This window comes from Neofelis nebulosa, chromosome X (assembly GCF_028018385.1).
Source record: "Neofelis nebulosa isolate mNeoNeb1 chromosome X, mNeoNeb1.pri, whole genome shotgun sequence".
NCBI lineage: Eukaryota > Metazoa > Chordata > Mammalia > Carnivora > Felidae > Neofelis > Neofelis nebulosa.
In genome coordinates, this window is record NC_080800.1 from 125,443,981 (window position 1) to 125,471,670 (window position 27,690).

The 27,690-nt window shown below is 45.6% G+C and overlaps 1 protein-coding gene, 1 non-coding gene and 1 pseudogene across 2 annotated transcripts; 2 read left to right on the forward strand and 1 right to left on the reverse strand.

Annotated features, from left to right (window-relative positions):
- Positions 1 to 1,437: 1,437 nt before the first annotated feature.
- On the forward strand, positions 1,438 to 22,578 carry GABRQ (gamma-aminobutyric acid type A receptor subunit theta). The gene is made up of 9 exons (XM_058713318.1): positions 1,438 to 1,830; positions 4,007 to 4,095; positions 10,762 to 10,829; positions 12,520 to 12,740; positions 14,466 to 14,548; positions 15,022 to 15,159; positions 15,696 to 15,848; positions 17,620 to 17,870; positions 18,499 to 22,578. The coding sequence occupies exons 1-9, from the start codon at positions 1,682 to 1,684 to the stop codon at positions 19,477 to 19,479; spliced, it is 2,133 nt and encodes a 710-aa protein (XP_058569301.1). The 5' UTR covers positions 1,438 to 1,681; the 3' UTR covers positions 19,480 to 22,578.
- Positions 16,609 to 16,773, reverse strand: LOC131503361 (U2 spliceosomal RNA; annotated as a pseudogene).
- Positions 22,579 to 25,423: 2,845 nt separating the features above from the next.
- On the forward strand, positions 25,424 to 25,576 carry LOC131503319 (small nucleolar RNA SNORA62/SNORA6 family). Its single transcript, XR_009257410.1, has one exon. It is a non-coding gene; the product is annotated as a small nucleolar RNA SNORA62/SNORA6 family (small nucleolar RNA).
- Positions 25,577 to 27,690: the final 2,114 nt, after the last annotated feature.

Consider the following 27,690-nt stretch of genomic DNA (forward strand, 5'->3'; position numbering starts at 1 on the left):
TTTTTTTAATATAAATAAATAAATAAATAAAATAAAAGTTTGATTCTAAAATGGTTAAGAAAGCAGGGATAAAGAGTTAAATTACCCTTAGCTGTGTGAAACACTCAGCCAACCAGGCAACTGAAGGTTTGCTGGGCACAAGCAATTCCAACCCACTTCACCAAATACTGAGGGAAAGTGGAAGAGGGCCGTATTTCTGTGTGAACGTTCTAGCTAACCAAGAGTGACCTTGAATTTCATTTTCATTGCAACCCTTCTCAATGGCATGCCTTAGGAAGTTCAGTGTTTGTGAATGTGACTGAGGTCTATTTGTTGATTGCCCATCTGGGCCATGGGCTTGAGGGACGTCTTTCTGAATTTGTCATGCGTCAAAGATAGGAAAGGCACAGGGGATTAAGTGGCAGAATTTCCTTATCCTCTGATATCCTTTCGTTTCATAGGACAGTGTTTGAGGTAGTAGGAAGAATAAGAGCCCTCTAGTCAAAATTTCAGGTTTTTCCATGTGATGGGGCCAGAATGCAAAAGCATTGAAGTGGACTGCTCTTCAAAGGCTAACTCCCTTCAATATCTGAAATACTGGCCTTTGCTTTCTTTCCCCTTCCAAGGTGTCAGCCCTGGACCCTCACTTCAACTCTGCATGCCCTGGCTATGGGACAGAGTCACGTCTCAGAGTGATCCAGGTTATCCAGATTGGTGAACGCTTCCTGTTCCGGGAGCTTTGTCCCAGGGACCTGAACTTGGTATCAAGAGCACGCTGAGATACTAAAGTCTTTAAGAAAAGTCTTGGGCTCCTGGAATCCAATTTCCAGCCTGATGTAATCCAATTTCCAATCCTGCATGGTCAGAGCTCTGTCATAAAACCCACTCGTGATCCCCTTCCACCCCACGAAGAAGAAAAGCACGTGGAATTACTTGTGGGTCAAGGGTTTGGGAATGAGCATCAGACATTTTCTGATGTCCAAATGTGTCCAGCTCTTTCAGAATGCAAATTCAGTCAAGGCATTCAAATCACCTCACTCCAGCCACCGCAAAAAAAACAACAAAAACAACAACTACAAACAAACTGTTGAGTACACGCTATTCCAAGAGGAACGTACACTTTGCATTTTTGCAGATAGAAAGAGCAAGACCCACTGGGTGCCCAAAGTCAAGGATCTGTGTCCCGTCCCCAGCAGCCGGATCCCGTCCTCCTCTCCCGGCCCGGCCCCGCCCCTGTCTGTGTCTGAAGCTGGCCAGGGGACAACTGCAGAGGCCTGAAGGGGAGGGGGGCCGGGCGGCGTGCGGGGTGAGGGCGGAGGCGTCAGCGCGCGCCTTTTTGTGCGGCTCCAGGCCCCCACTGGATTGGTTCGGTCAGTGTTGCCGTCGGAGTGGGCGGAGCCAGCCGGAATCCAGGCTCGGAGTCCAGTCGCAACCAGGAGCGGTTGCAGACGGAGCGCACTTCGCAGCGGCGGGTTGCGCCCCGGGGCTGCCGCGTCGAGCAGAGCTGCTGGGGGCTGCTCCTCCTGGGCTCTGGGCTCCCGCTCAACCCCCGCGCTCCTTGCTTCCCATACACTCGCTACTGTCTCCTTAGAGACTCCTAGCGACCCCCAGCTCCCTCTGGCCCCGCACTGCCTCCACCCCGTCCCTTTCCCCAGCTGTGAACTGCCGTCTCTCGCGCCTTCCAGCCCCGATCTGCGCGGTCATGGGTATCAGAGGGATGCTGCGAGTCACCGTGTTCCTGCTACTCATCAGGACCTGGCTCGCGGAGGGCAACGACCCCAGTCCCACCCCAAAATTCCACTTCGAGCTCTCCCCCACTGTGCCCGAAGTCATCTTGAACCTCTTCGACTGGTAAGCGGGTGCCGCCAGCCTGGGCATGGCGGCGACAGGGACCGGCGGGCCACCTCGGGCCTCTTGGACGGAGCGGGCTGGGGTATCTTGAACCCAGCTTGCAGCCGAGTCATGGCGCGCGGGTCCTGCCCGTCCGGTCCCTGGAGGGAGATGGGATGGAAGTGGGGGCGACCGGTAGAGATAGAGCTCTGTGCTTCAGCCCACCTGTTGCCGCGGCGCCTGACAGAGCCCCGCGTGTGCCCTAACTGCAGCCACGGGCGGAGGACCCTCAACCCAGGGTCTGCCATCCACCCTCGGGACTAAGGCACTGGGCAGGTTTTCCGAGTCATTTCCACTGGCACCTGGGGACTGGGAGGGGGAGCAGTACAGGGTGATGGACAACTCACAAAACATAGACAGTACAGACACCTGTTTGAGTCCGGATTTTAATCTGTTCCCTGAGGCGCGTGCGTGTGTTTGTATGTGTGTTGAACGGTGAGTGACCTTTTCCAATGCTGCAGATAGAAATTATTGACTCAACCTCATCGGAGCCCAGACAGTGGGATCAGTAGCTGCATAACCGTATAGCCTGTGTGGCCTGAGATGGGTGTGCTTTTGTACTTAGTCCTGTGAAAACATTTGAAGATTCAGGGTTTGTTTTTTGTTTTTTGTTTTTTGTTTTTTCTGTTTGATTTCAAGTTTGTTTGGGGCTGCAAATATCTGAAGAGATATTAAACAGTCAGTCTTTACATGTAGATCACACAGAAATGTGTGTTTGCAGTGGCCATGGATCCTGAGCTCTGGCATATGGGTAATGTGTGGTACTAAACAGGCGGGAATGCATTGCTTTAATTCGGGAATAATGCATGTGTACACTTTGGAGTAATGCAAAATGAAATTCTGTAATTAAAGATGATTACAAATAATTTTTTTAATGACAAACCAGAAATGAACATGTATTCAGAAAAAAAGGTGGGGGGGATAGTTGGGCAAGGTTCCAGCAGACAGCCCTGCAGTGTCCTCAACCCAACATACCAGACTGCGCTAGTGAACTCTCTCTCTCTCTCTCTCTTTCTCTCTCTCTCTCTCTCTCTCTCTCTCTCACACACACACACACACACACATCCGCATGTGCGTGCGTGCGCGCGCACACACACACACACACACACACACAGATTTTCAGGGGCTGACGTTCCCTGGTGGATGTGTCAGAGATCCTAAAAATTATAGTGAAGCCCAGGGCCTATTCTCATTCACAAACCCCTTTTCTGGAAAGAGCCCTACTGAAGGTCTAGGTGAATCGGATGAACCTCAGAGACTTCTAGAAAGGCCAGCTGTCTGCAAGGCTGAGCTGGATCCACTTAACATGGGCTCACTCAAAACACGTCTAGGCTGGAAGCATATGCTTAGCCATAGAGATGTCTGCTCTCAGAATACATGTCTTTTGGAAGACAGCCCTTGAACCCCCAAAATCTAAACAGTTTGGTTGGGTGAGGGTCTTAAATCTTTGCTACATGAGCAGAGTTCTCTCTCTCTGTCTCTCTCTTTCTCTCCCTCCCCCCCCCTCTCTGTCATGTGCCATATATCAAGTCTTAAAAACAGAGTTGTATAAACACAAGATTTACATAGATGTGACCACAAAATGCCTGGTCCTAGCCCAGGTAGGGGAAATGTCACTGAGGCTCAGGGGGGTCACTGAGGGTGGAATATGACCTTTCCTGAGCCAGTCAGGTGCCCCGGAAGGACTTTCACCAACCTGGAAAGCTTCATCCAGGCTGATGGCAAGGTGGGCCTTCTTAAGGGGCTGAAGTAATGTGTTTATCCCAGGGCCGGAACTTGCCCATTCCCTCCCTTCTCTACCTCCCCTACTGTCTCCTCTCGTCATGCCCCGCTCCTCCCCAATCCTGCCTGGTAACAAGTATCCAGTCTTTGTGCCCCATTCTCTGGATAAAAGCGGAAGGGGGGGAGGGGGAAAAGAGGAGTCTGCGTCACTGCTGCGCTTCTGGCTGACTCACTCTAGGGAGGGAGAGGAGTGGGGAGAAATGTGTACATGTATGACTGTACATGTCTGCATGTGTACAGGAGAAAAGAAGGCCCTGACAAGTTGACATCTGGGGTGCTCTTTGCTGTTTGTCCTCTGAGAAGCAATGTGGCATTTACTGATGACCAGCATTTACTGATGATTTCTCTGTTTCAGCAAAAATTGTGCAAATGAAGCTGTGGTTCACAAGATTTTGGACAGGGTGCTGTCGAGATATGATGTCCGTCTGAGGCCAAATTTTGGAGGTAAGACACAACCAGATACTAGAAGCCTTTGTGTGACATGGAATAGAACTGAGATGGATGCAACAAGACAGCTCCACTCAGTCCTGCTGCCCATTGGCACTCCCCAGGCTCAACACTTTTGCCTCTCCAGACCCCACATTCCTGACTGTGGGAGACCGTCAGCTGAGCACTTTCAGGGCCCCAACCCCCAGGCCTTCTGCTCTGCTCTTCCACTTCTCTGCCTTCTTATGCAAGGGGCCTTTCTGCCCCTTCCCTTATAACAGCCTGAAGTGCACTCCCGGGTGTGGCTGGAGAAGCAGTAACTAAGAAATGGACTGTGCACTAGAGTTTTCTGCTACATTCGTGGGGAGGGCACACATTCTTCTACTTGAGCACACATTCTTTGCACTTTGGACAGTTGCCCCATTCAGCTAGTTCAAAACTAAGGCATGGTCTTCTCTGTCTAGTTTACTTTACCCACCGAGGTCCCAGGCACTTCCACCTCTGCCACCCCTTACCAAAGCCTTTAGCTTCCACCAAGTTCATTTTCATTCAACACATTCAAGTCAGTGTGATCTTTATAAATCCAGCCTGATCACCTCTCAGAGTTTTGATGGCTTTATTTAACTGCCAAATATAACCCTTAGCCTAGCACTCAGACCTCAAGCACAAAGATGAGAAATGATAAGGGAACTGAAACACAAAGCCAATATATAAGTTTCTCCTCTAATTCCTGCCTAGCCCCCACCCTTGGAAAGGGTGACTGGGCTCAATCACACAGCTTTAGGGGACAGGCATTCTAGTCCAACCCCACAGAAAAGGAGTAGCATTCTCCAGGGACCACCCGAGAAACCTAGACCAAGGACAGACAAAAGGAAGGGGAGTTAGTCACTAAATAGGAGTTAGTCACATTTCAGCTCAAAGGAAACAGAAAGCTAAAAATCAGAGTGGCTAAGTGGAAGAAAGCACTCCACTTCCTGCAGGTGGTAGACCTAGACACCTACTCTAAGGGGTTAATGAATGCTAATGATTCACATTTGTACATAGGAATAGAAGTCTTCCAAAAACACAATGCCTCCACTCTAAAGGGCCCACAGCTAGGAAGTGTACATTGTAGTAGACCAGTAACAGGATTCTGGGGGTGCTGTGATTTGCTGGGAAAGCCACCTGGAAAAACAAGGCCCCAGGCTTTGGAAGTGGGACATTTAACTGGTGCTGCTTTTGCTGTGTTGCTCCCTCTGAGTCTCAGGACAGAAGGTGCAGTCCTGGATCTAAGTAAGGTGAGTGTGCACTGGGCATTAGAAAGCTGGAGTGGAGAGGGCAGAAGTGAGGCTTTTTCAGTGTGGACATTCAGATGCTAGAGCACAGCCAGCACTCTGTTGAGTGACAATGGTTTTTGAACAGCTGCACCAAGCACTGGTGGCTGTCAAGGGAGTAGCTACTACACTTTCTCCTTTCTTCATTTTCGTGTTTCTCAGCAAAGGCTACCCAACAGCCATTCATGTACACCAAGCACACCCTTCCCACTGTTTCAGATTGCCATCCCTACAGGCATCCAGCATCAGGGGGAGGGAGCAGGGGCAAGGACCACCCTCTGGGGATTGTCTGGTGAGGCTGGTCCAGTCTCTCCAAGGCACCGCAGCAGTGTCTTTTGAGCTAACTCAAATTTGTTTACACCTGATTCCTAACCTGAGTACACTAAGCTTTATGGGCATGTACACCTGGGGTGTATGAGGAAAGATGGGTCCTTGATTTGGCCAAACAGTAGATGAAGGTGCGAGAGCAAGGACAATGCAGGACCTTCTAGCATTTAGAGAGAAGAAGGCACTACAGGCTCAGTCTGGGACTGTTATATAGGGCAGGGAGGGGGTTGCCAATCAATGAGACACTGGGTCCAGGGTTTCACCTTTGGGGTAAGCCAGGACTCCCTGTAATGCTTCCCACTAGACACAGAATCAAATTCCCCTCTGTGTCTGAAGTGATATAGAGATTCAAGGACAGACACACACACATACACACACCCCACATGTAGAGGCCTCACCTAACTGTGGTCAGGTTCAGTGGGTCAGTAATAAGGCTGTGGGAGCCTTATTACTCCCTTGAGAGGAGGAGGAGAAGGAAGAGCCAGGGGAAGTTAACAAAGCTGCTTCTTTCTGGGCAAGAGAAGTGGGATTCTACAGTATTGCAAAAGGCAGGTCCCTGAAGACTTCACCTAGTTCCTCACCTGGCACAATGTAGGCACAGAGTGAAGGAATGAGTGGGACATCTTCACCATTCCTCCATTTATCTGCTTTTCCTCTGGTACTCTGATGGCTGCTAGGGAGGACAAGGACTTGGGGTAGCAAAATTTCCAAGAGGGAGGAAGTGGTTAACCCCTCTCTGCCTTCCTGAGCCCATCAGGAAGGAATATGGGGCTGAGGCCATCACCACACAGATAGCATTTACACACCTTATCTGGAAAATTTTTGTTCCCCTCCATGGGATACCTTGGCTAATCTCTCATAAGGTGTCCCCTCTAGGTGAGTAAATTAGAAAATAGTTCCAGGTTTCCTTCCTCCAGGCTACATACCCAGGCCAGGACTTATGGACTACATTTCAGCTCCCAGTTGCCCCTTGCACAGGGCTATGTCTTGGCCCTTTAGGGTTCAGGTCCCCCAGAATTCCACTGTAAGGGATGGGGCTGCCTGATTGGCACAAAATGGTGTAAGATGAGAAGCCTGACCCAAGAGTGAGGTGTCGGGGGATGGATGGCCCCTCTAGGACTTGTTGCCTGCTTAACACACTTTCCACTCTCTAAAGGCATGTAAGGAGCCTGACAAGCTATAATAAAGAACTACATTTCTAGAGACCTCTATCACTACATACAGTGCTGGGGATCATTCACAATAGCCCTAAATGGTGGAGTCTGGGCTGTGGCCTCTCAGAAAGGCCCATTTACTTCTCAGCTGCCATTCAAATGCTGATGCCCAATCCTAGGTCACTGAAGCATTGGGATAGGATAAGCCTTTTCCCTCTTTTCTGCTCAGCTTCTGGGCCATCAGCCTGCAGTGAAGCCAGCAGGTAAATTGCAAGTGTCACACATGTACCCATAGCAGCAGTGTGGTGTAATACATATAGAATAATGGCTTAGCTGTGGAGCCAGGTGAAGACAGCTTTGAGCCAATAGGAAACAGCAAAAAGTGTTTTTCCACAGCACTATATAGTTTACTACATATTTTCACATCCATTGTCACATTTGAATGGGCAGTGCTAACACCTAGGCCCAAAAAAGAAAGCAGGAGGCAGAAATACACTCATACAGACACACATTCAAACACACATATTAACATACACAGACATCCTCACACATGCACTCACAGGAATAAACTCACAAGTTCATTCACTCATAAGTTCAGTATACATGCTTACCTGCACTCACATATTTACACGTGTGCACACATCTGTGTACATACAAAACATGCTTACACATTCACATACACACATGAACATATTCTCACAAGCACACTCAAAAATTTATTCACACACATAAATTCATATGCCTCTGCTCCCACATTCACTCATACTTGCATACAAACATGCTCCCATGTACAAACACTGCCAAATTCACTCACACACATAGAAACATGCACACACACACACATGCTTGGATATTCACACACATGGACATACACGCATTAACATGTTCAGATATTCATCCATACACATAAATAACTCCTATTCGTCCACATACAAAAAATGCTTGCACATACACTGATGTGCACGTGCTTACACATGCACATTAACATGATTGCATGCAAGCAGGCTCATGCATTCACCCACACATGAGCTTGCTCATACACATGAACATGCTCACATATTTACCAATTCACACAAACAGGCTCACACATTAAGGCACATCCATATCCACATGCACAGATATATTCACACATTCACTTATACCTGCACAATGACACACTAACATATGTGAATATGTTCATGGATTCACTTGCACATCAGCATGGTCACACATTCAATTACACACCAGCACACTCATGTATGCTCATATTCAATCACACACAAACATGCTCACACATCCACTCAAGCACATAAATGTGCTTACATAGACTTATATCCCCACATATATAAGTATGATGAGTGTGAGAATATAAGTATGATTACTAATCACACTTAAAACTTGCATACAAATAAGGTCACATATGCAAACAACTCACATATTACACAACAAGCATGCTCATGCACAATGACACAGACACATACAGTCACACACTCAGAAGTTCACTTACCTTCCTAAACATTCACTCACACAAACACATTCAATTACACATTCCCTCACACATGCACTTAACATGCCCACACACAGACTGACACATGAGCATATTCATACACACAGACACATCCATCCAACACACAAACATTCACATACACTCATGTAAACACAACTTTAACATACAAACATGAGCATGCATTTACTCACACATGGACATGCTTATGAATACATTACATTCACATGTAAATACAAATACATTCACATGTGAACAGACTCAGACAACCCACATGTTTACTCCCACACAATACACTTCAATACATACACGTTCACATATTTGCTACCTCACAAACACACATAGATTCACACATTCACCCACACTTGCATATGAATGCACTCATATTCATAGACATACACATTTACTCCCACAAAACACTTGAATATTTCAATATTTATACATGCAGACATGGTCACATCCACACATGTACATGTTCACACATTTACTGACACACAAACATGCTCACATACATGAAAACACCAATTCACTCACACACATGAATGTACTCATACATTAACATGCTAACATATATGAACATAGAAATTTGCTCACACACACAAATATATACATGTTCACACATTCACTTGCACATGAGCACATTCATACACTCCCACACATCAACCTGCCTACATGCTTGCATGTGCTTACACATTTACTTACATGCAGTATATACAATCATACAAACATGTTCATGCATTCACTCACACATGAACACACAAATTCACTTATAGGCATGGACATGCTCACATACATATCCTCACACATTTACACACACAAATAAGTTCACAAATACACCCATGTTCACACATTCCCTTGCACATTAACAAGCTCACATACACTCATACGGTCACACATTCACTCACCCATAGTTGCACACTCAAACACACAAATACAAATTCATTTGCATATGAACACACATTTACTGACACACAGCACACTTAAGCACACAAATCGTTTACAGGCAGACATCCTCAATACTCTCGTGTATGTACACTGGCATAGTCACCTGCATGTGAACACAATCACAGATTTGCTCATGTATGTGAATATGCTCACATACACTCATGTGCACAACTCACACATTCATTCACACAAAGACACATACTAACTCACATATGGACACACTTACCTGCACTCACACAAATATGTTCATACACACCACAAATCTTAGCTCTGTTTTTGGGCTCATTGCTCTTGAGTTTTTATCAGAAAACCATTTGAAAAAAGAGTGCTTCATCTCCATATTTTCTCTTTGTCTTACCATGACCCCTTCCCTTCATCATATGGGTGAGGCCCAGCTGTAAGAGCTTAGCTTGCGTTAATTATGAGATCAGTGCTATCATTATCCCTATTTTACCCATGAGGAAACTTGCACTCAGAGAGATTAGGTAACTTTTTTTTTTTTGGTAATTTTTATTTAAATTCCAGTATAGTTAACATACGGTGTAATATTAGTTTCAGGTGTACAATCTAGTGATTCAACATTTCTATACATCACCCAGTGCTCATCTCAACAAGTGCACTCCATAGTCCCCATCACCTATTTTCCCCCTCCTCTCTGGTAATCATCACTGTGTTCTCGAGAGTTAAGAGACTGTTTCTTGGTTTTCCTCTATTCCTCTTTTTTCCCTTTGCTCATTTGTTTCTTAAATTCCGCATATGGGTGAAATCATATGGTATTTGTCTTTCTCTGACTGACTTATTTTGCTTAGCATAGTACTCTCTAGCTCCATCCATGTTATTGAAAATGGCAAGATTTCACTCGTTTTTTATGGCTGAGTAATATTCCTCTGTGTGTGTGTGTGTGTGTGTGTGGTTATGTTTTATAAACAATCTCATTTAATATGGCAATTCATATATATATATATATATAAATTTATTCTGGCATCATACTTGCCTCTGTAAAAAGTGGGTCATCAGTGAAGAACTCTGACAAATACGTTAAGATATAAAAACCTATCAGTGCCTTGAGAAAGTGACTTAGCACCTATATATACATTTGGACGTGTATGTATACTGTATCTTCTTTATCCATTTATCAGTCAGTGGACACTTAGGATGTTTCCATAGTTTAGCTACTACAGATAATGCTGCTGTAGACATTGAGGCACATGTATCCCTTCAAATTAGTATTTTTGTATTCTTTGGGTAAATACCTAGTAATGCAGTTGCTGGATCATAGGGCAGTTCTATTTGTAACTTTTTGAGGAACATCAGCCACTCTGAAAAACAGTATGGAGGTTAAGAAACTTATTCAGGGTCACACATCTAGTAAGTGTCAAGATGGGGTCCAAACCCAGGCAATCTTGCTCCTGAGTGCATGCTTTATCATACCCTGCATGTAATAGTGTCTTCCCATTTGTAGGTGCCCCTGTGCCTGTGGGAGTATCTATCTATGTCTCCAGTATTGAACAGATCTCAGAAATGACTATGGTAAGTGTGTCACCTTCAGCCATGGGCCTGGGGACAAGGGACACGTGGCAAGGAGCAGAGTCATAAGCCAACTCCAATTGTTCTGACTCACAACAGAGCCCACATAGATGAACATGGTAGGTTTCGTAAACTATAGCCACTGGAACAAAAAATAAATAAATCCAAATGGATTATAGACCTAATAGCGAAAGGCTTATGAAGTGTTTAAAAGATAATATAGAATACTGTGTTTGTGTCTTTGTGGTAGGACTTGTTTAAAAAGACATAGAGGGGACCCTGGGTGGCTCAGCCAGTTGAGCGCCCATCTCTTGATGTCAGCTCAGGTCATGATATTGCAGTTTCTGAGTTTGAGCCCCGCATCTGGGTCTGTGCTTATAGCACAGTGCTTGGGATTCTCTGTCTCCTCTCTCTTTGCCCCTCCCCTGCTTACACATGCTCTCTCTCTCAAAAATAAACTTTTTTTAAAAAAAGTTACACAGCCCTTTTAAAAAAATAAATAAAAAGACATAGAAAGCAGAAAGCATAAAACCATAAAAATAAATACTGGTAATTTAAACTATTTTAAATTCTATCTAGCCAAAACTTCTGGAACTTCTGTTTTGCAAAACAGACAAAACCAGTATAACAAGTATAAAAGGATAAGTCAGAGTGGACTGAGATATCTGCAACACAAAGAACTGATATTGAAAGTATACATAATTCCTGTGAATTAATAAGAATATTTTGAAAATGATAGAAAAATGACTAGAGGAGTGCCTGGGTGGCTCAGTTGGTTGAGCACCTGATTCAGCTCAGGCCACCATTCCTGGTTCATGGGTTTGAGTTGCACATCTCTCCCCATCTCTGTCCCCTCTCTCTCTGTCCCTCTCCCGCTCACATGTGTGTTCTTTCTCTCTCTCTCTCTCCTCTCTCTCTCTCAAAAATAAATCAACATTTTAAAAAAAAGAAAAAATGATTAGAAAATTTGTGAAGAAAACCAAGTAGCAAATATGTGAAAACATACTTGACTTTATTATTAGTCAGTGAAGTGCAAACTAAGACCAGAGCAAGAATCCATCACATACCCACCAGATTGGCAAAAGTCAAAAGTCAGACCATACCAGGCAGGAGCTGGCCAGGCAGGAGCATTGAGAAATCTCATCTGTCCGCAGTGTGGGTGTAAACTTGAACTTTCACTTCATAATTCTTATTTCATGTTGATTTGGGTATGTATCATGTGTTCACAGAGTGGTGTATATGTAGTATATTCATATGAACAAATTTTATTAACAGACATCAACTTGAATGAATCTCACAAATATAATACATACAGTGTAATTCCATTTGGAAAAGAAATTTAAAAATGGGTCCAAGCAATGTTTCCTAGAAATACACACATAGACAACAGAATTCTAACAAACAGCAACAGAGCTATTATCATTAAGATCTAAGATAATGGATACTGCTAGAAGGAACACATTGAAACTTAAAGTTATTGGTAATGTTTCATTTATTAACCTGGATTTTAATTACATGAATTTCAGTTATTCTTTTTTTTTAAGTTCATTTTTAACATTTAACATTCTTACATATTTCAGTACTTGTCTATATTTGTGATATATTTCATACACCTTCATGCACACACACACACTGTGAGGATGGAGAGGAGGACAACCTCACTTACAGCTGGGATTCACCTTTCTCTCCCCAGGACTATACGATCACAATGTTTTTTCATCAGACCTGGAAAGATCCACGTTTAGCATACTATGAAACCAACCTGAACTTGACCCTGGACTATCGGATGCTAGAGAAGTTGTGGGTCCCTGACTGCTACTTTTTAAATAGCAAGGATGCTTTTGTGCATGATGTGACTGTGGAAAATCGTGTGTTTCAGCTTCATCCAGATGGAACAGTGCGATATGGCATCCGGTGAGTTTCCCCAAGCACTTGAGGACCATCCTCACAGGCTTCCTTCTTCCGAACGAGTATCCCGTAAACAAACTGTAAGAGACACACAAAGGAGCCCACGGCTTTCCACATCTGTCTTGTGCTGCCCCCTCACTCATCCTACCCAGTAGTCAAAGTGAAACCTTCAGAGCTTTCCACAACCATCCTTGGCTGTCCTGTCCCCACACCTTGCCCATCTTTCAATCCCTAACTTAAATGGTCTCTTTGTCAAGAAATCCTCCTTGATTATCTCAACTCGAAGAGCTCTCCCTCCACTTTAGCATTCTATACATTCTGTTATTTATCTTTGTTTCTCTTCTCTTCCATGCAGTGAGGGAGGGAGACAAATGAATGCTGAAGCCCATATGTAATGAGGGAAGGGGACCAATCTCTGCCATTGGTCATATTTGCATCATGCAGGGGAGCCCACGGTGTGCAATATATGTCTATTGTCTATGGCTCTGTACACATAGGATGTGCACATGCTGGAAATCCTCACTGGCTTATTTATAGCACAGTATATGGTCACCAAGGCTCTCCCCACAGCGTCATCTCTTATAAACTATCACTTAAGACAAGCATAAAAGATAAATGTAGCTCAGAAAATTTTTCCAAAAGGTAGTTGTGCCAGGGTTCAGCCCCTGTCTCTGAGTCTCTCTTTCTCTTGGGTGCTCCTGTTCTATCCCTTTGTTTCTCCCTTCTTTCTCCATGGCCCAAAGTGCTAGAGTTAAAGAACAAAACTTACAAGGAACAGTGACTGGTCATACCTGTTTCATTAAAAGGGGTCCTCAGCTGATAAACGCTGCATGGAGGATTCATAGAAAGGAGACACACACACACACACACTTCTCTACCCAGTGTACAAAATGGAAATTGCTTAAAGGGTTGAAAGGGACTATACTGGGATTAGCAGCTGGGAAGGGCAGGATAACGGATAGGGGACAGCCTCCCAGTGGAGGCTGCAGAGAACGTTTGTAATTATCCTCTTTCCTACAGGCCATTCCGCCCACTTCCCTAGCTCCTCCAAGATCCTTCCTCAGATTCCTCCCACAGACGCACCACCTGGCAACTTGAAGCCCCTGCCCAACACTGCATGACCCACCTTAGATATGTTAATACCTCCTACCCATTTATACCTACTACTGGCAATTTGCTCAGCTCCAGTGGCCCATGTACTTAGGCAGATACGCAGAGATGAGAGTGCTATGGGAGCACCTCTCCTAGCCAAAGGTGGGCCTGGGCTACAGCTCACATCCATGCCTGCACAACACATACGGGCACTCCACATGGGATCTGGCACATCAGCTGCTCCAATGTAGCCTTGCTCCTTCTTCAGCAAGAAACTCCAATTTCTGTCTCTCCATCCAGTTTCCTCAAAAGCCCTTCCCATTCTGATGCCCTGAGACTTCCTGACATGCCATACACCTGTTCTTTAAGCCCTACCAGACTTGTTGGCATATACATTCCCTCTTCCCTCCCTCCACAAGTGCAACTTAGCTTTCCTCTAGAGAGAAAGGAAGAGGAAAAAGAAGGAAAGAAACACTGGAGGGAGAGGAGGACCCAGTTCTAGTGTAGGCAGTATGGGAAGGTGTTAGGTGGGTCAGCACTTGGAGTACCTCTCTCCTGCACACCCCTGCAGCCTTCTCAGGAATGGTTCTTTGCCTGAACTTGATTCGCTTTTCCCTTCTTTCTGCTTTTCCTTTGCAGACTTACCACCACAGCAGCTTGTTCCCTAAATCTGCAAAAATTCCCCCTGGACAAGCAGACCTGCAAGCTGGAAGTAGAGAGCTGTACGTATGTCCTCCAAGGCCCCTCATTTCTACTTGGGGTTATGGTTATCCAGAAACCAAAAGCAGAGTAGAGAGTGAGAGGGATAGCATATTTCCCCTACTCCATCCCTCCCCATTCTCTCTCTCCTCAGTAGACAGACAGACAGACAGACAGAGGTATATACAGAGTATCTGGGAGAAGGTGGACTTTAATGTGTAAGTAGTCCCATGAGGAAATTGTATCTTGCTATTGGGAAGTTGTGTACAAGCTAGTGTGCAGGAGCACATCTGTTTGCTTTCTTTCCTGGCTGAGAAATTCCAAAGTGAGAATTCCCTTTCCAAGTTCCCCCCTCTTCTGTGCTCAGACTCAGCAAACCACATAGGTGCCCCAAATGTGCAGGTTCCAACCATTCTTTGGGTTCCACAGACTGCTCTGGTGTAAAATCTGCCTATGCCTGCTTTCTCAGACTGACCTGCTTCTTTCCCTCTCCCAGATGGCTACACGGTTGAAGACATTGTATTATACTGGGAAGGCAATGGGAATGCCATCCGGGGGACTGAGAAGCTGCACATTCCTCAGTTCAGCTTCCTGGGGAAAACAATGGCTAGCAAAGAGGTGTTTTTCTACACAGGTGGGTCTGATATTCTCTCCTATTTCTTCTCTCTTTTGTACCCTGGTAAACTCCTGGACATCTCTCTGCCTTTGACGTCTGCACTCCTGCCCTATTTCCTTCTGGCTCTGTACACCTTCCAAAACCCCCTTCAAAATGAGGAAATGGATGTGGAAGCACTTGGCTGGGTTTGACACTCTACAGGTATAAAAGGTTCATGCTTTTGCTGATAAAAATAGGCCTCCTCTTAAAGCCAGCCTCTCCCCCTCCATCTGTTTGCAGCTTTGAAATATCCTGTATCTCCCATTTCAAAACTCCAGTTGACATGAAGCAAGTGAGGAAGGAAGGAGGAGAGAACAGACTCACTATGCCATATGGGCCTACTTACATGCCACTGTCACTGGCCTTAAGGCAGCAAATAGGGTCAGATCTACAAACTGCCCAGGCTGGAATATTAGAGGCTGAACTGCCCATCAGCTTCCCCTCCTCCATCCTGTACTTCACCCTGAAAATCCCCTCAGCCCTGCCACCCTAATACCAGTATGTCTCCTTGCCAGGTTCCTATGTACGTCTGATACTGAGGTTCCTGGTCCAGAGGGAAGTCACCAGCTACCTTGTACAGATCTATTGGCCTACTGTTCTCACCACTGTTGTCTCTTGGATATCGTTTTGGATGAACTATGAATCCTCTGCAGCCAGGGTGACAGTTGGTAGGTCCTGTCCTCATCCCGAGGAGGAACTTGGATCATCTTGCTCAGAAAAAAAGTTGACAATAAGAAAGGAATACCTGGAGTGGTATGTGACTGCACAGGCAAGGAAGCAATATGGTGCCTGCCCAACAGGCATTTATACAGGTCCTCAGCCAATCCCTAGCAGAGACACTGATGTTGGAGACAAGTGTGAAAAAAAACAACAGGGATAGGATCTTGATATGTTGGGCCCAAAGTATTAGAATTCATTATTTGCTGGATACATAAATGAACAGGTCATAAATTTAGATCAGAAATGTAATACAGCAGGGGTGCCTGGGTGGCTCAATCGGTTAAGCGTCCAACTTCGGCTCAGGTCATGATCTCACAGTCTGTGAGTTGGAGTGCCACATCGGGCTCTGTGCTGACAGCTCAAAGCTTAGAGCCTGCTTCAGATTCTGTGTCTCTCTGCCCCTCCCCCACTTGCACTCTGTCTCTCTCTCTCTCAAAAATAAACATTAAAAAATTTTTTTTAGGGGCGCCTGGGTGGCGCAGTCGGTTAAGCGTCCGACTTCAGCCAGGTCACGATCTCGCGGTCTGTGAGTTCGAGCCCCGCGTCAGGCTCTGGGCTGACGGCTCAGAGCCTGGAGCCTGTTTCCGAATCTGTGTCTCCCTCTCTCTCTGCCCCTCCCCCGTTCATGCTCTGTCTCTCTCTGTCCCAAAAATAAATAAAAAACGTTGAAAAAAAAAAATTTAAAAAAAAATTTTTTTTAAAGATGTGTAGAAATTTAATACAATAAACATAGATTGAGCAACATAGCAAAATGTCCTACTAGGCATCAGAGGACTTCCAGAGAAGCTTGCCCTCAATGAGTGTCTAATGGAATGCTAAGATAGATGCTAGGAGATTCTACACTTGATCTTAGCCAAAAGGCCGAGAAGCAACAGATGCTAGGAGATTCTAGAGGAAGAAATGACCCAGGTCTTGTTGTCTAAAACTACACCAAGAAAATGTTGCTCAAACTGGGTTTTCAAGACTTGTGGGAGGCAGAAGCATAAGATTTGTCATTCACTAAAACAGGAAATTGCTATTAAAAGGCACAGGGGCCCTAAGAGGGGACTAGATCACAGAGGGCCTGGGGCAAGAGCTGGAGAAATAGGGAGAATAGCAGAAAGACAGGAGGGTTGAATTGGAAAGACCTTGAGATTCCAATTTTAGCAGTTAGAACTGCATGTCCAAGCAATGGGGAAAACAAGAGGGTTTTGAGCAGTACCAAGGAGGGGCCTAAGAGATCAGCTCCCAAGTTTATCTGGTCCCAGTGTGCCCCACATCCAGGTCTTGTTTTCCATCACCATCTTTGGGGCAGACTCCTCGGCCTCCTTCTTTAGGAGCACATGTTGGATTAAGCCTTCAACATTTGTGTAATACTTTAAGGGCTCACAAACCTTTCTGAGGGATGTGATCTAAAGGAATCCCTATGTGTTGGAAGGCAAAAGAGATTGGAGATGTAAGTCACTGTGAAACCATGGCTGGAGATTTTGGACTTGACCCTAAGAACAATGAGAAGTCACTGAATCATCAAAGCATGGCTGGGTGTAAAGCTGGGGGGGCAGGGAGGAGCAAAGAGAGCACTTGAGCAAAGTCCCCAGGCCTAGGGAGTTGAAGGAATTTTGCTGAGAGTCCTCCTTATCCCAGAGATGATCGTTGCTCCCTTCCTGTGGGATGTGGACCTGATGGCTTGCCAAGAACTTCAGCCACCTGAGGATCCTAACCCTGCCATGTTCTTTACAGGTCTGACTTCAATGCTCATCCTGAATGCCATCAACTCACATCTGCGGGATAAACTCCCCCAAGTTTCCTGTATTAAGGCCATTGACATCTACATGGTTGTATGCTTCTTCTTCGTGTTCCTGTCCTTGCTGGAATATGTCTACATCAACTATCTTTTCTACAGCCGAGGTGGATCCCGGCACAGACTCAGGCGACACAGGAGAGCCCGAAGAGTCATGGCCCGCTACCGCTACCAAGAATTGATGCTGCAGGTTTGGCTTTTTGACTGACAATCAGCTTTCCCTGATTAGAGATTGGGCACATATTACAACCTAAGTTTAGCACTTGACCCTTTCACATTTCTTAGCTCCTTTTAGCCTCACACAGCACATGTGTGTGTGTCTGTGTGTGTGCTCAAACACACACACAGACACACACACACCAGATAACAAATAGAACAATTTATCATCACTCCTTTACAGGTCAAATCATTGTCCTAAAGTCACAAAGCAGTAAGTGGCAGAACTAGATTTTCCCAGACCTTTTGACTTCAAATCCAGTCCACTTAGCATACTTTCCAAGGACAGGTGATGGAACCAGAGGGAAGAGGAACACAGGCAGGCTGAAAGGAAAAGATAGGCAGCAGAGGTGTTGGTCTACCGCTCCTTCCTTTGCTCTTTCAGTTCCCAAAGCCATGCTGAGACTTTTGTTGCTGGCAGTACATTAATGTCCAGCAGTACCCCCTCCTTCACAGGGAGCCCAGCCACATTGCCTGAGGAGTCCTTGCCTCCATCCACCACACAGCACTCCAGAGGGAGCAGCTGCCCCAGGGAGACACAGGCTTGGCAGCCACCATGGATTTCCCTTACATGCTAACAGGCTTTCGGTCTTGTTCCTCAGCCCCTTGCACGCCGGAGATCCCAGGAAGAGATGATTCTGTCAGTGGAAGAGATCAACAATCACATTGCAATTGCTGTTGAGGAAAGTCCTCTCCCTCCTCCCTCCCCACCACCAGTGCTTATTCATGTAGGATGTGAACCTCCTGACTTCGTAAGTCTACCTACTATCCCCTTAAAGGATGACCAGGTTAGCATAGAAGATGAAGGTGGCTCTCCTTTCTCCACACCAGTACAGGCCTGTTTGGCAAGCCTTGAAAGCCTCAGCTCTTTGACCTCCATCCCAGAGCAGGCCCCACTGGCCACCTCAGAAAGCCTCAGCTCACTATCTTCTCTCTCAGAGCAGGCCTGGATGGCCTCTAGAGAAAGCCTGAGCGATCTCCCCTCCACCTCAGAGCAGGCCCTGCACAGCTATGGCGTTCGCTTTAATGGTTTTGAGATTGATGACAGTGTTATTCCTACTGAAATCCGCAACTGTGTGGAGGCTCATGGCCATGCTGAGACCCATGACCCAGAAGACCCTGAAGAGAACTCGAGCTCAGATGAGAGTCGTGGCTGTGGCCCTAGTGGGAGGCATCTGCTTCTCCACAGCCACAGGTGTGTGCAAGAGGCAAGCTATAGCCTTGATGAAATCCATAGCAACCTTAATGAGATCCGTAGCAACCTTGATGAGATCTGTAGCTTGCCTGATGACATCAAAGTTGAGAGCAGCTACCTTGACCTTGAGAAGCAACTCGAGTGTGATCTTGACAGCACCTGGAGCCTTAATGTTGATGATTTCATGGGCTTTGACCAAGGCAAGGATAGTAACTCAGAGTCTGATGACAGTTGCCCCCCGAGTCCTGGGTGCTCCTTCAGTGAAGGGTTGTCCTCCAAGCTCTTTCACCCTGACTATGTCCCTAAGGTCGACAGGTGGTCCCGGATCCTCTTCCCTCTTGCCTTTGTGGTGTTCAACATTGTTTACTGGGTGTATCATATCAATTAGTCCCATAGTGCTCTTTTCATGGTTCCACTTGATTCTACTCTGCCTTCTTTTCTTTGTTCATTTTACTTTGTGGTTATTTGGGCAGTTGAATCAGTTCTACCTTTCTCTTTGTAAACATGAGGTGGTGAGTGGTTGGAAAGGATGCGTTCTGGCTGGAAGGAAAGGTATTGAGGAGGAGTTGGAGGTAAATAGCACACTGATTTCCCTTTTCTGCTAGAAGACTATCACCTTTCCAAAGACTTCTACCATCTATTAAGCACAGAAAAGCCCCTAGAAATGTTCAGAGGACAGAGCCAGGTTGGGGGGGATGGAGGAAGCATCCAAGTCCTATGCATAAACATGTCTAAGGGTTTTTCCTGTCCCCCCGAGGTGTTGAATTTTCTTTTTCGTTACTTTTTTTCTTCTGTTTTTCCCTCCTAGGGATTATGGTCTTGCTCACCCCCTGATTAAGGTTTTACAGGACAAAATCAAGCTAGGTTGAACAGAGGTACACAGGGGAAGGGCTAGCCATGGCTTTAAAGTGCAAGGGGATGGCACTAGGGAACTTGGGAAACTTTGAAAGTGCCTCTTCCCCACTATTTTTTCTGTTGTATTTTGAGTGTGGCATTGTGGCATGAGGTTGGGAGTGGAATATGAGTGGGTAGGGGTACTGAGTGAGATGTCAGAGTGAAAGATCGTGTTTCCAGGAGGAGCTTACAGGGGGTGATGAGGTCAACTTGGACATTACCCAGATGGAACTAGCATCTTTGGAGGGATTGGAACTTCTCTTGTCTATATTCTGCTTCATAGTGCTTGACAACACAGCCTGAGTACACCTGTCTAGGTCAGATGCTGACGTGATCACTAGTTACAGAGAAAGCACTTGATAAATGAAGACTAGGGTCAGGACATTTCTGACTTGCTATTTCATCATCTGGTCTAGAACAGCAAATGAACAATTGTCGTGAATCTCTATATAGTAATCTTATTTGTCTAGTGCATAGCAAGTGTCAACAAGCTCACTGACCCATCACAGTGTCACACCCTCACAGGAGCCCAGTGAGGCAGGAAGGCAAGGCACATTGTCTTCAGTGTTCCAAGGGGAACAAATGGAGCTTATGTATCATGCTTGGGGACATGCAGCCAGTGAGTGGTAGATCCACTCCACTTGCTCTTCCTTCTTCTTGTCCTTTTAACTCTCTCGACTGAAGTGTTCCCCTTTCTCCTTGCCCCTTTACAAATGGGGGTGCTCCATCAGTTTCTGCTTATCTGCCAGGCACCAGACCTCATTTGATAGCACCTGGAACATGTCTGCTGGAAGTGGCCAGTAACCAGCCAATGAGTGTGAACTGAGCACATGGAACATGAGCACTGCTCACCCAGTGGGGCTCCTAAGGGAAACAGAAAGTAGCCTGCACTCCAACTTTCTTAGCAGCTCCACCTCATGAATAGAGGCCACAGGGAACAAGATTTGCCAAGCACTCAGCCTGTGTTTCTCCTTCCTCCCTAGGCAGCCTCTCCCGTAGCCCCTCAGCCACCTACCCTTTTAACTGTGTTTCTGTGTTTGTGTTTCTGTGTATAGCTGAGTGTATGTGTGCATGAAAACAATTTTGTGTGCACATACAACCATTTGAGAAGCTGTACAGCTCTATGTATATCAGTGTAAATCTAAATTGATGTGTGTAAGAGTGTATATATAACAACATGTGGATGCGTGTATGTGTGTGCATACCCCTAGGAAAGAGTGTGTGTGCTTGTGTGTACACACATGAGTATGTGCTGTGTGTATATGACAGCATATGTGCATACCTATGTTAATTTATCTGATTTGAATGAGTGTGAAAGGAAATACACCTGAAAGCATATTTATTTCCTGTTGGTGGCTCTTCTGGAACCACCATAATTCCTTTGGCCTCCACGTATGTGGGGGGCCTTATTTGGCCGGGCTGGTTAACTGTTTCGTTCCGATTCCTTCTTCCAGGGAGCAGTGTCTCCCGGCCCCCATCCATTCTTCTCCTCCTCCCTCTACCCATCTGTGCTGTCGCCTGGACAGAAGACATAGGAGAAGTGAATGTAGTCCCAGGAAGTTACAGTTTAGTGCCTTGACGTAGGAAGTGCTCAAATGTGAGATAAGCTGGGAGTGCAGAGCATTTTGCTTTGTCCTGAAACGAATGTTTGCATAACAAAGACAGAGATTGAGGGGGGTTCCTTGAAGATGCATTAAGAACAGAAATATGTGGACAATGGATGGGGACAGCTAAAGAACTGGAGAGGGAGTTGTATATAGCCTTTATAACTTATTCCCTTATTGCAATCACATTGTACGCCCAACATGTGTGGGGGCTGAAGGCAGCCAAAAGCAGGTGGGTGATGTGAAGACATATCCCAGGGGATCAGCTGTAGCACTGGATGCAGAGAACTAAAGGTGCTTGGGAAAGGCCTGCAGGCATGGCCAGTAGGAGTGGTCCCTTTTAGGGGCACTGTAATAACCCATCCTGCATCTTTGGACAACCTTGGATTTGGAGTCCAGAAATCCCTCCTCCTACCCACTCCAGGAAAAGAGATTGTTATAGGGGTGAGAGGATTGGCCAAGGAGAGAGGTACAAAGGAGCCCCAGGGACTGACTGTCTAGATCGGTCCAGCTTGCCATGTCTCTTATTTTCTATACACACAACATACAAATATAGCCTCCTACACATACACACCCACAGAGACATAGACAGTCACGCATACATGGATACTCACCCTCAGCAATAAATGGATATATACACAGAGACATGCACACTCACATATAGCTACATATATATTCACATGCACAATCACACACGATTACCCTCATTCATGTGCATGCACACGCGTGCACATACACACACACACACAAACTGATAAAACAGCTAAAAACAAAAAAGTTTCCAATGGAATATCTAAGATTGCCTCTTTCTTTTTGGACACATCTCGCAGAAAGATACAGGTTGGGAGGAGAGCAATGACCCCAAATCTGAAGCTACCATCATGGCTATTGAAAGTCTTGCTTCCTGGAGCCTAAACATTGGTTGGTTGATTTGAATTTGTGTTTCCAGGATCCTAGAGGACCTTCGAGCCCTGTAGGAAGTGAGTGGCTTATCTGGGGTGATGTCATACAGAAAGACTGGAGCAGTGGGGACCAGAAAGTGGGTTTGAAGATTGGTCTGGCAGCAATGCATAGGAAAGCTTCAGAGCACAGACGAAGGGCATAGAGGCCAGTTGTAAATATGTCTGTAGATACACGTAGCTAGATAAAATATTTATACCTTAAAATGAACATCTTGGGGGCACCTGGGTGGCTCAGTCGGTTGAGCGACCGACTTCGGCTCAGGTCACAATCTCGCAGTTTGTGAGTTCGAGCCCCGCGTCAGGTTCTGTGCTGACAGCTCAGAGCCTGGAGCCTGCTTCGGATTCTGGGTCTCCCTCTCTGCCCCTCCCTTGCTCACACTCTCTCTCTCTCTCTCCCAAAACTAAATAAATAAAATAAAAAAAGAACATCTTGCCCTAATGTGCTGCAATGAGAGCAGTTGAACTCTACTGCAACTCACACTGCGTGAGGTTAAGTGTCAAGGTGATGTGGAGGTTTGGCAATGACACCTTTGCAGAAACTTGAACCTTCTGAGTTTTTCACAGACTTGGTCATTTTAGCCTGAAAATTGCCAGATCTCCCCTTGTTGTCTTCTATGTGTGTTCTGTCGTCAGTGTCATTGTAAAGCCCTATCCTCAGCCAGCTGCCTACATCCCCTCCCACTCCTCACCCCACACCAAGTAACTCTGAAGTGCAGAGTATCTAGCAGGGCTAGATACTAGAACTACTAGGGTTCAGCCCACAGAGCCGTTCTCAGCCCCAGCCAATCAGAGAGTGCTTATGGTAAGATAATTCACAGCTTGAGCAGAGGGAAGGGTCTTGTTGAGTTTGGGATGGAGCAACCCTCACTTCACTTTTCTGCACAGCTTTCCTTCCTTTTCCTCACATGGGCTATCCCATTAACTTTCCCTCTAGAATTCCTTCTCCACCACTACCACAGGAAGGGCATCCTCTGTCTCTTCAGAGTGTCATTTTGTTGTGAGGATGTGTGATATGTTTCCTACCCATTCTTGCCCATTCCATCTGCCACTGTGGGGTGCCTTTGCAGAGATAGCAAATGATCTATTGGGTCTTACTGTAGCTTATACAATGTATTCTTACAATTTGTGTCATCTTGTTAATAGCAAGGCTGTGGTATCTTTGCATATTTAGAACTGAACTTTGCTGAGACCATGGCCATTCCTAATGAGGTTTCTTTATTCTGTACTTAAAAGAACTAACACTTTGAGCTCTTAACTAATGAATGCATTTGCTAAACCATCCACCTGCATGGTACCTTGCTTTGGTGATGAGCATCAAAGGAAATCTTGACTTGTGCTATTGAAAGTGCAGTGTATTTGTGTTTGTTGTATAGTGTCCTGTGATCAATATGAAATCCTTATTGTCAGTGTTGTGTTTTCAGGGTAGGGAGGGGGTAGGGTGTTACAATGTCTCTCTGATATATTTCAGTTATGAAATAGCCTCAGTTGGTCAGGGTCACCTCTGTTAACATGTGTGAGACTTTACACCCACTATCTTGCCAGACTGCATCCCTGGGGCCAATAGTCATTAGCAGAACTAAAGGTGCCTGAGTGTAGTGAAACTGGCTGTGGTGCCTGACTTCGGGCAGTGCAAGAGAATTCTTCAGAGGACAGGCAAGGCAGTGCCATTCTGAGGCAGATCAAATACAGTAAATCCACAAACATGGAGGTCTTCAAGAAAACCAAGAAAGGACCAAGAAGAAAAACTACATGTCTTGCTGTCCTGAGCTACATAAGGATGCAGAATGGCAGAGACCCCCCCAAGATGACCCAGTTCCCTCTTTGTCCTCATTAAATGTACATTTTTGCATGAAAAAGACCTTGACCAGTCTGGACTTCAAAGAAGGAAAGCATGAAGAAACATAAAATTATGCTTCTGAAAAATATGCTGAAATAAAGGTTGTAAATAGCCAAAAGGAGAAAATAAAATTAATATATATAATGGCAATTACACTTATGGGTTGTTGTGTTTCCTCTCTTGGATTGGAAGGGAGCGCCTTCTGGACCTAAGAAGCCTCTGGCTTTCATTGCTCACCTTTCCCTTCCCAAGGCTTTGCGTATTGACCTCCTCATACCCTGAGATATTTGAATCCATAGTTTTCAAGCAGACTGGAAATATTAATGTACAGTTGAAATTAGTTTACACTTTCACACAAGCCATTTTAATCATATGAAACAAAAATTATAAAACATGTCAAGCCATTGTGGTGCCAGAATACAATGAGGACATTTATTTCCAGTGGCAGGGGCATCTTTATGAAGAACATTTTTAAAAAAGTATCTTTTGGGGTGCCTGGGTGGCTCAGTCGGTTGAGCATCCAACTTCAGATCAGGTCATGATCTCACAGTTCATGGGTTCGAGCCCCACGTCAGGCTCTGTGCTGACAGCTCAGAGCCTGGAGCCTGCTTCAGATTCTGTGTTTCTCTCTCTCTCTGCTCCTCCCCTGTTCACACCCTGTCTCTCTCTCTCAAAAATAAATAAAGATTAAAAAATTTGTTTAAATATATCTTTTGTGGTGCCTGGGTGGCTCAGTTGGTTAAGTGTGCCTGACTTCAGCTCAGGTCATGCTCTCATGGTTGGTGGGTTCAAGGTCCACATTGGGCTCTGTACTGACAGCTCAGAGCCTGGACCTTGCTTCAGATTATTTGTCTCTGTCTCTCTCTGCTACTCCCCCACTCGCACTCTTTCTCTCTCTCTCTCTCTCTCTCTCTCTCTCTCAAAAATAAATAAACATTAAAAAAAATTAAATCTTTTTTGCCAGTGTGGATGTGCAGAATAGAGAGCAAGAAAGCCCTATGGGGGTGGACGCAGGTTTTAAAAATTTTGTAGAGTCCTGCACATTGTTAGAGCTTGGAGTTGAGGCCCCTGGCTAGCGATAAACTCACAGGGGTAGATAGCATGCTACATGAGGGGCAAGCCTTTCACTAACACCACGAGGGTCTCTGGCACAATGAGTGGAGTTTGATAGTAATTCTTGCTGCAAGAATAAAAAAAATAATAATAGAATTTTTAAAAATAAAAAACTTTGTAGAGTCACATTAAAACATCCTGCCACTGGCCCAGAAGGTCCTTGTTGTGGCCCACATTTGTGAGTGCACCCACCTCCAAGCACCTTTTGATGAAATCCTTGGAGTTACAACAGGAACCCTAACCTAGTGGCTCCTCTGTGGTCCCCTTTGTGCCCAAAACAGGCCCGCAGAACTGTGCATTCACAGCGTGCTTTGCTGGTCTGCTCATGGTGGGAGGGGCCTGGTGTCCTTATAGGTACACACAGAAGGAGAAAATGCAGTTGAAGGTAAGGAGGAGTTTTCACAGTACACCTGGATCCTGCTATTAGCTACCAAGTTCTTTTCTGGCTATGTTCTTGCCACAAGTCAGGTTTTGTATTTATTTTGTACAAGTCAGGTTTTGAGGGTAGCCAGCGACCCCAGGTGGAGCTTGCTGCCCTTGAATGGTCCTACTGTCAATTGCTGCCCACTGATTATACAGCTACCCTAAAGAATAGGTCAGAAGAAAGGGAATGTGACCTCCTTCTCTCTTTACAGCCTCCCTTAGGGTGAAAGAGCCCTTGCCACAACCTTTCCAGGCTTTCATCAAGGCCTCTCTTCCCAGCCTCCCATGTTGGCCTACCTTCCTCCAAACCCTGGCAAGGCCTCCCAGGGGCTCCTTGGTACTGCTTTCCCAGTCCAGGTCTCTCCTAAGCTCTCCTCCTGATCAGAATCTCAAAAGAATTAGTAATACAAGACTGAGGCAGATTTGTTTTATTTTTTAATAACCGTAAGTGCATTTTTATACTGATACATTTAAAAGTAATAGGGGATAAGGGACTATTCATCATGAGACTCAAATGAGTTTCTGTCCAATGGTCTGGAAGCAGTTCAGAGACTGCACCCAATGTGGAAGTGCCAGAATTTGAACATGAACTCTTCCCATGGCCAGGCTAAGACTTGCTGCAATAGAATGCAGTCCAGCATCCTTGACTCTAGATTTCTCAATTTCAATTTACAAATCAGCTTCTTAGGAAGTCTCCCTTTAATATCACATGGGGGAAAGATGTTAAAAATTTATTGGAGATAGTGGACACCAGCCCCCACTTCTGTCTAGAATACTTTGCATGCTTTTGGGCGAGACTCTGATCATTTGGGGACTTCTTCCATTCCTCGCCTTTCCCAGCCCATTCTCACCCCAGGCCAGGTGCACCACTCAGAGTTCTGCCCATTAGTAAGATTTTCCCTCCCCACTTTCTTTCAAGACCACACCCATGTTAAAACCAGCCCATGTTTCAACCAGCCAGGGCCCAAAGGAATCCCATACGGTCATAAGTGCAAGCTGGGGAAGGGGTGCTGGTGCAACTGTAGCAGGTGGTATGGGGGTCTGGGCTATCTGCTCATGTAATTGGGTCCTCTGCTACTATTCAGGCTAGAACAGGCCAGCACTAGTATCTCTACCATCCTGTATCATTGGATGCAAGCAGCCCAGGAGAAGTACGGCCTTATTGCAAATGCAGCTGAAGCTGGCAAGCAACTATGCCCCTTACAATAGATTCTCTTGCTAAACATCTGAGTGGCACACCTCCATGGCCACAAAACAAACACATTTTACTATTGCTAATGTTGGTTTATTTCTTTCAGCATACTATTTTGCACCTAACCAAAGACCCTCTTCTGTTACTGTGCTTGTGGTTTGGTATAGGCCAGGACTCCAGGACAGTCTCCATCCTGGCACTCTCTACATACAGAAATATGTGGATGCTTTGCTAAGGGAAGTGAGACCTCCCACCTTCCTCTCTAATGAGTAAAAGGGACTCTGTCCCATCACACTACCAGACAATGGCTAACCATGTGATAGCCAATTTGTTATAGGATAATCAGTGAGGAAAGGTTACATGAGTGCTGCTTGAGGTTACAAAATCCTAGTAACTTAACCCCAAAGCATGTTTATTTCCATCTCACATTGTGTGTCTAATGCAGGTCATCAAGTAAAGTTGGGGGTTTGGGGGGAGGTGTCTCACATTAGTGATTAAATGCTATATTCAGAAAGGAATATCACATCACTCACACTCACAACTCATTAGCTAGAATTATAGCCCAACCCAACCT